Source organism: Atta cephalotes (assembly GCF_000143395.1).
Source record: "Atta cephalotes unplaced genomic scaffold scaffold00011, whole genome shotgun sequence".
NCBI classification, from domain to species: domain Eukaryota; kingdom Metazoa; phylum Arthropoda; class Insecta; order Hymenoptera; family Formicidae; genus Atta; species Atta cephalotes.
The window spans coordinates 1,718,433-1,726,921 of NW_012130075.1; the positions used below are offsets into that span (position 1 = coordinate 1,718,433).

At 29.4% G+C, this 8,489-nt stretch overlaps 1 protein-coding gene across 1 annotated transcript in view; it reads right to left on the reverse strand.

Moving 5' to 3' along the window:
• Positions 1–83: 83 nt before the first annotated feature.
• The window catches only part of LOC105617116 (facilitated trehalose transporter Tret1-2 homolog), a 12,977-nt gene continuing 4,571 nt past the window's right edge, over positions 84–8,489 (reverse strand). Inside the window, exons 2-9 of the mRNA XM_012198694.1 lie at positions 7,575–7,710; positions 3,583–3,791; positions 2,665–2,934; positions 2,303–2,525; positions 1,971–2,167; positions 1,703–1,882; positions 271–405; positions 84–191 (exon numbers count right to left, since the gene is read on the reverse strand). Of these exons, the coding sequence (XP_012054084.1) occupies positions 84–191; positions 271–405; positions 1,703–1,882; positions 1,971–2,167; positions 2,303–2,525; positions 2,665–2,934; positions 3,583–3,791; positions 7,575–7,710 (1,458 nt within the window). The remainder of the gene's footprint in view (positions 192–270; positions 406–1,702; positions 1,883–1,970; positions 2,168–2,302; positions 2,526–2,664; positions 2,935–3,582; positions 3,792–7,574; positions 7,711–8,489) is intronic.

Here is an 8,489-nt window from a genome sequence, read left to right on the forward strand (position 1 = left end):
GAAATAATAAAAATATATACAATTACATTTAACATTAAATATTATCGCAGTCGTACATAAATCCTAATTACGTTTTTTTATTCTTATTTACACTCAGATAAAGGGATTAAACAATTAGATTCAGCTTTTGTAGGCACACCTGTGTTCTCTCTTTTCATTTTTGTTCTGGTTATCCATAGAAAGTTACTTTGCTATAAATATACAATTATACATTCATTGTACTGTTAGCTATTAATAAGTTTGTTCCATTTTTTAATTAAATTTTCTTACTTGAAAGTATTCTTCAATTTCTTGAAGCGTGCGATCCTTCGTTTCTGGTAGAGCAAGATAAATAAAAATTGCTTCCAAAAAAGAGCAGATGCCGAAAATAGTGAAGATTCCTGTTGTGCCAACTAGACTGTTTATCTTTAAAATATTTAATGTATCATTATGTATTATATTAACAACACAGAAATATGTTTTATATATTCTACATAAAATATATATATATATATAGGACAGACAAAATAATATGAATATCTTCTATTTATGAAAATATTCTATTTATTTTATCACTTGTTTTATTAATAAAAGGTTGATTTATTATTTGCTTTTACATTGTATCCTTATTGGAATGGTTACTCAAGGCTTGAATATCAGTAGAATGTTGTATTATTTTTTTTAATAGAATATTTTCCAATTGCTTATATAAATGATATCGAAAAAGGAAATTGTCTTCTCATTCTATTTTCCAAAATTGTCCTTATTTGTTTTCCAAATCTTCAACATCTTTTCTGACTAATTAAATCACTTGATTTATTATAAATATCATTTGTAATTTTGAACAAAGTGAGAAACAGATTTTCTTCTACAATATCTTTTAAGCAATGTACTTCTAGAAAATGTTCTGCCAGAGAAATAATATTGTACTGTACCAATTACTACACCATGATTTCAACAAAGATAAAACCTGTTATTAAAAATAAATAATCCATTTCTTATTAATAAGACAAATAAATATTTAGGTATATTTCTCAGAGGTTCACATTATTTTGTCTATGTATGTATATAAGAAATTACTTAAGTGTCTTTATTACATACAATTACTATTCTTTTTAACTATTATGCAATTACCACAACGTTAAAATAAGGCAATATAATGTCGTTATCCAATTCATAAAAGTTACACTATAATCATTATTTTTATTTACTTTGTACACGTATATATATGTACGGAACATGCATAAGCAAATTTTTGGACTAAGTTGCGATTAATCATAATTATTGTAGATCGCTCAAGAACAACAAATTACAAAATTAAAATGATGTCAAAATAAATCATTATTTTAACTTTTAATAATCATTTTGGAGTTATTTGGATATCATAAAGACTTATGTTTTATTTGAGTCTTATATAATTCTAAAGAAAAATTTATCAAAATAAAAAAGCAACAAAGTAACGACTTATTAATTTTTTTAATGATAATGATGACAAGTAGCAAAAAGGTAAAAATACTTTTTTTCAAATAAGGATAACGAGGTACTTAAAAAAAAAGAATAATAATGGTAATGAGTTACTTTTATAAAGTAACTTTCCCAACTCTGTTGTTTATACTTAAAACACACCACACACAAATAAATATATTCTCATTAAAATTTTTATCTCACACACAAAAGGAGTGCTGTGTAATAAACTTTTGAATTTTAGAATGCGATGTATTACCATTGGAAAAAATTTGGTCATAAAGAACAGAAGTAGATTGAAGATAAAAAAGATACAGCCACCACCGATGCCACGAGCTCTCAGAGGCATCAATTCACCGACCATCAGGCCAGGAAGTATTAGCAGACCCAAGGTATTCGCACCAACATAAAACAACAAACATACAGCCAATACATAGACCTGAAATCATTTGTTTAATTTACACGTTATATACATTTGAATAAACCGAAAAGTAAGATTAATTGGGAACAAATAAACAAATACTCACATCCACGGAAGATCCTTCCTTTCTAGCAATCAAATATCCCGCTAGAATCAACGAGGCCAAGGATGTGCCAAGTGCTGAAACGATGCCTAAAGCTCGTCTACCCATTTTAAGTAACAAAACACAGGAAACGAGAGAGAAGATAAATCTTATAATTGCCGTCACCACGGCCGCCAAATAATTATCAATGTTGCCGTTGCCTACAAAAAACGGCATAATAATAATTTCCATACTTTTGTCTGTTATCTTATTTCTTTAAATATTTCCACTCAAAGCTTTTAAGCGCAGATGGAAATTAAACTTTCACCCAAATAATATACATAATTCTTTCTCACCTATGTCCTTGATCATATCAACGGCATAAAAGACAATAATGTACGTTCCACTGCTTAATTGAAGCGCATTGAATACGTTGATAATAATCAATGGTTTCAACACGCCTGGATCGCGAATTGTGGACATTGCAGAGGAGATCCTCTTCGTAAATGAGGTATTTACAGGCTTCCTAGCAAGATCAGCTTTTATGCTTGTGTCTAGGAGCTCTATCTCTGCAAGCACCTGATTAAAACAGTTTTAATTATGTGTATATTTTGTTAGTTTGTTTTGTTTGTTTTGTTTGTTTGTTGTCAGTTTCATCAATTTATCAATTTAGTTCAAAAATTTCTATACTATTGAAATGAGAGTTATAAATTTCTACCTGTTCAGTATTGCCGCCTCTGAGCCACAAAAGAGCTTTCTTGGCTTTGTCTATTTTTTTCCGTCTAATAAGCCAGGCGGGACTTTCAGGAACCAAACAAAGAGCAATAAAAGCTGCAATGGGAAGTACGATAGCATAGAAGGCCACTATGTCCCAATTAAAAGAAGCACCGAAAGCATAAACCAGCAAAATTCCGGCGCAATATGCGCCGAATGAACCAACCACCAGGAAGCCGCGGAGACCTGGATACGCTGTTTCTCCTACCAGTACCTACAAATCATGACATACATAGTTTGAAATAAACATCATCTTATAATATCAATAAAAAAGTTAACACATGTTAATAAATAAATAATGAGCTTTTTAAATTAAACATAAAAAAAATTTATTTAAATTTATTATTATTTAAATAGAATAAAATAAAACAATATTTTTCTGTTAAAAAAATTTCTGACTGACTTTACTATAATAAATAAAGTGAATAACAGGAAACAACAGATGATATCTATCTCTAATAAGTACAAATTTTTTCTACTGCACTAACAGCAAAAGATAAATATAGTGAAATAAGTAGAGAAACCGATCGATAAGATAAATAGTAAAAGTCAAACAGCGAACCAAATGGTAGAAGTTCATTCATGACTAAAGAAAGGTTAAACCAATCAAGAGAAAAGTAATTGTACTTAATGTCACTACGTATGCGTTAAATGTCGTTTAAAAAAAAATTCATCATGCCAAACATGCAGAAAATGTACGTTAAATAAATTAAATAAGAGCATGTGTAAATTGAGTCAATAAATTAATTTTTTCTACATAATATAATTTTTTTAAACATTAATTTATATGTTCAACTTCGAAATCAATTGGAAATTCTTTTATTAAATTTCGTGTCATTCAAAATTTGAATAGTATTTGCACCTGTGCGGGTACCGCCATGAAGCCTACGGACAAACCGCAGATAACTCTTCCAACTAAAATAGAAGTCACATTCCTCGACAAACCGATAATCAACCAGCCTATGCACAGAGGAATTGACGACAATTGAAGGCAACCTCGTCGACCAATCGCATCAAGAAACGGTCCTGATAACAGCGCTCCGATAGGAGTAGCCAGACTGTGAACTGCAGCTACACAAACAAATAATTTGTCGCTTTAAAAATTACATTTGATCCATAAAGAAATATAAGTTTATAAAATAAAAATACTCCAAGTAACAAGTGGATATCAAATGATGTCTTAATAATGTCTTTAATATAAATATAATGTCATAAAAAACGTCCCTTTGCTACTTGGAACTATCCTATCTTTTCTTCTAACATCCTCCTCTATGATCCTGACTCTTCTACTTTGTAGGCAAAAAGATAAGGAACCTAACATACTTTTCTCGTCTGTTTAAGAAATTGTGTATAAAAAGTTAACGAAATTGGAGTCTAAGCGCGACATAAATGTAGATTTATGCATCAATAAGCGTAAATAACGGCGTATACATAGCTGCGCGCCGATCGTAAAACTCTTACAAGCTTTATTAAACCGTTATTATACATCGCAGGACATAACAGAGCAATTAACGGTCTATATACGATCGTATGTGTATGATGTATCTATACACTATTATTGGACTGGACGTAGGATGCTTTTGTTCTAAATGTTAAAAGTTTAACTCGCAACGACACGCTCATAATCGCGATATTATCATCGCGTACGTGATTATCGATACACAGTGCCTGCGCAGGAAATAAACTTATTGAAAATTTCTGTCGATGTCACAGGAAAAGCTGTTGAGTTAGATTACACTCGCTTTATTATTCGGTACTTAAGAAGATAAGATTATAAGTACATTGCTGCATACTTGAATTGAGACGAAATACAAGTTCCTTACGTCCTTGCCGAGAATGAGAAAAGTTAGCCCGTAACATAAAAATTTACATTTTATAATTAGGAGAATAATATATACAAAAAGCCTCCAAAGCGATAACTATTTCATAGTCGAGGAGATAAAAACTTCAAGTAATACAATGGATGATTTTGATCTCTCATTATTGGTATTCAATATATCATTACGAAACTATCATTACGGAATGCTCGTAATACTAACTATAATTAATGCAAATTGCAATTCCACTTCTTCCTATCCCAAGCTATCAGCATTCTCTGTGCACTGCTACTGATTGCATTCGCGAGGAATGCAATCAGTATCGCATAGTGACCTGCTGTACATCAAGTTCGTCTTTTTATCGTGTTGCTTCCGCTTTAATGAAATTAAAGGGATTCGTTACACATACTTTTGTTACAGAAGAAAAATTTTACAGTTATGTCCAAGTTTAATCAGACAAATGCAGAACAGCTTCACAGCAGAACGAGATTCACAACTCAAGAAAAAAGTTGCTGAATATAAAAGCGAAACGTAAATGAAACAAATTTATCATAAAATTTATACAGTTCATTGTTAATTTGACACATTAATGTCTAAATAAAATTTTTAATTTTATTTTTTATTTTTCCTTATTAGAGATTTAAACTTATCATAGCTGTTGTTCATTTATTATTATTACATCAGATTATGACGTCAGAAGCGAAAAAGTATACAAAAAGATTTTTATGAATTATATTTAAACAAAAATATTTTTCAATAAAAAACATTTGCAAACAATAGATTAGATTTATAAAATATATCAAAAACTATAATTGTCTTAAGGTTCTTATTGTTTATATATAATTTTTTCTGAAAGAAATTAAATCATATTTATTTCTATTATTATTGTCATAAAAATCATAATAGGAAATAATAAGAAATAATTGGAACTTTATGATAAGAATAATTTAAGACTTTTGTGTTTATTCATTACTACTATCTCAAATTGTGACGTCAGAAGCGAGAAAATCCACAATAAAAATTTTTGCAAAATATTTTAATATGGAAATATGTTTCCATAAAACAACAATCAATAGAATTGACTTATAAAATATATACAGAAAGCTTTCCTTTTGTTTTATTAATTAATAAATAATAAAATTAGTAAATCATATATTTGAATTATATAACAAAAACAAAATAAAGTTTATTTCATTTATTAATTAATAATGGACAAAAAGAGAATTAATTTTCGGCACATAAATTATATTTAATTATATTTTATAGATCGAGATTCTATCGATTCTATCTATTTTGTTGTTTTATTGAAATATATTTCCATTTTTAAATTTTCATATTTATTTTATTATTTTTCATATAAATTTTTATTGTGTTATTTTTAATTTTAATATTACAATCCAAGATAATAATGGTAAATAAACAGGAATTTTAAATTATATATAATTATTATATATAAAGTTTTAATTGTATTTCTTCAATGTACTGTATGTTTAATTTTTTATTCAAATTTTCAGACATCAAAGAATGCAATTTTGCGATAACCCTGAAAGCGATGCATCAATAACGCATGAAGCTGTAATAAAATATTTTAATGTGTTGGCACGGCGACTTATAAATGATGCGAATATTGAAATATTGAATTGTCGCCTTCAATGATTTAATGAATAATGAATCTTGGAATTTTTAGAAATTATCGATCAAATGAACATCAAGCATTATAAAAGATGCGTGCAGTTATCAATAATTATCAATCATTTTCGATAGATGGCAAAATAAATTCTGGATTGTAATGGAAAAATTATTCGTACGAAAATCACCCACAAAAAACTCAAGCTCGCGATTCGATCTCATAATATTTCATGTGTTCGTCAGCAAATTTTCAATGTTTTTTTTTTTTATATACAATATATCTATACATTTTCAGAGTAACTCCTTTAAGTCACATTCAATCACTTTATGCGAAATCTTATGGACAGAGATATGAAAAAGAATTTCGACATATCTCCGTTTCCAGTTTTAAAATAATCAAAAACTCTACAACATCAAATACTTTCGATAGTTTCATCATTAAACGCTGTTTTCTAAATGATTTTTGTTATATCTTCTGAATTTTTAGTCTAATTTTTGGCCATCTTCTCTACGTACGTAGCTTTTTTTCATACTTTATTGCTGTCTGTAAAATCAACATAAAACAATATTGAGGATTCTTGTGTGGCTTCGTATAAAAGCTTTTATATGAAACCATAGCAGTCGTACAGCCGCCATTTGCAAACTGTAAAATGTATAATACGCTGAGCATCGCAAGTTTTATGACGTTATAAAATATATTTTCACCCCATACGTGATAATATATAGCATTAAGTGCCGACACTTGCTTTTTGCCATGTATACCGTACGTATAGGATGGTAAATATATTTTGCGCACTTTATACGCGATATATACACGATAAATGAAAATGCATAAGAAAAACTATTAAAATTCATGTTCTGGCCAATGCTGTAGCTCTGCAGCTTTTTGCATTATAAAAAGGTCATCCGACCGATTTCATTCACTTATGAAAGGTCGTAACGTTTTTCATGTAATCGGTTAATTATGGCATTGAGCTCACATACATAGGTTTTCAAACGGTATCCTTCCTGCACGAACTTGGTCTTGACACTCATTGATAAAGAGACAAATCCAATTACCCAATGAGACAGTATGTAGGTCAGTTACAGTATGCAGTTTGCAACAATCGGCGACGCTTCATTTGCGCGAGAGTCATAATAGTGCAACCTTGAACCTGCTTCTTGAACTCGCAAGGACTGTGAGATCTCTAATCTCACTCATAGAAATTACGTGTACAAAACTTCATCTTTCGATTCAATGTAAAACGTTCTATGATATAAATCACTTATTTCAGAAACAAGATAAAAATTTATATTCAAAAATTTTATATTCAAAATTAAAATCTGCTGTTTTGTGTAAAAATCCTTTAAAAATATTCTATCTTCTATCTCTTTATTAAAAATAAAATTATTGAACATGCATTCTTACCTATCCAAGAACCAGTTTCGCGATCCACATGAAAAGTACTATTTTCTTCTGACAATTGTGGCAACAAAACTGCGCTGTAACCAATCGGTATACCGCCTCCCGTTGCCACCAATAATACTGCACCTGTGACTAAACACTGCAAACAATACAATCGTTAATTACTTGATTGTATTCGCCACAATTGTTATGCTATTATTTAGTAATACTTTATTTAAGCGAATAGTAAATTAATAAACAAATGCACAACCGCAATTAGCGTGTACTCCAACTGAATCAATCAATAGAGCTATTAATCTAAATAACTGAAAATGAAAGAAATGATAGTATTAAATGATTGATATGTGTAAGTTTGGACATTCGTAAGTTTTACTGAAAGATGAACGATCATAAAGTACATATATTTTTCGATTCTTTTGCTCGGTTCTTTTAAAAGAACTGAAGTCACGAGAAAGAACTTTGGAACAGTTCCCAAACAGATACGTTAGTCATGTACAAGAACAAACCCCACCTAATCGTAAAGAGGATAAGAAACCTGTGGTTGACAACTAGCCAAGATTTACTACTGCTTCGCTGCTCCTTTTTTATAAAACTTAAATCATTATTATATCGTGCAAAATTTGTCTCGTTTAATATACACGATGAATATACCAAATATTCGACTAAATGAATAAAATACATGTGAATGAAAATATGAATATAAATTTTTTTGTATTCGACGAAAAACGGATAATAAAAATTTTTCCATCCTATTGAAATAAATATTTCGGGAAAATAATTATGAATATTTTCATTTTCGTACTCACTTTCACTCTGGTTCTGATTTACTTATAAACATGATTATACAGAGAAGAAAATGAACGTCCAAAATATCTATGTAGCGCTCTATTGTATTCCTTCGCTCACAACAAATCAAGA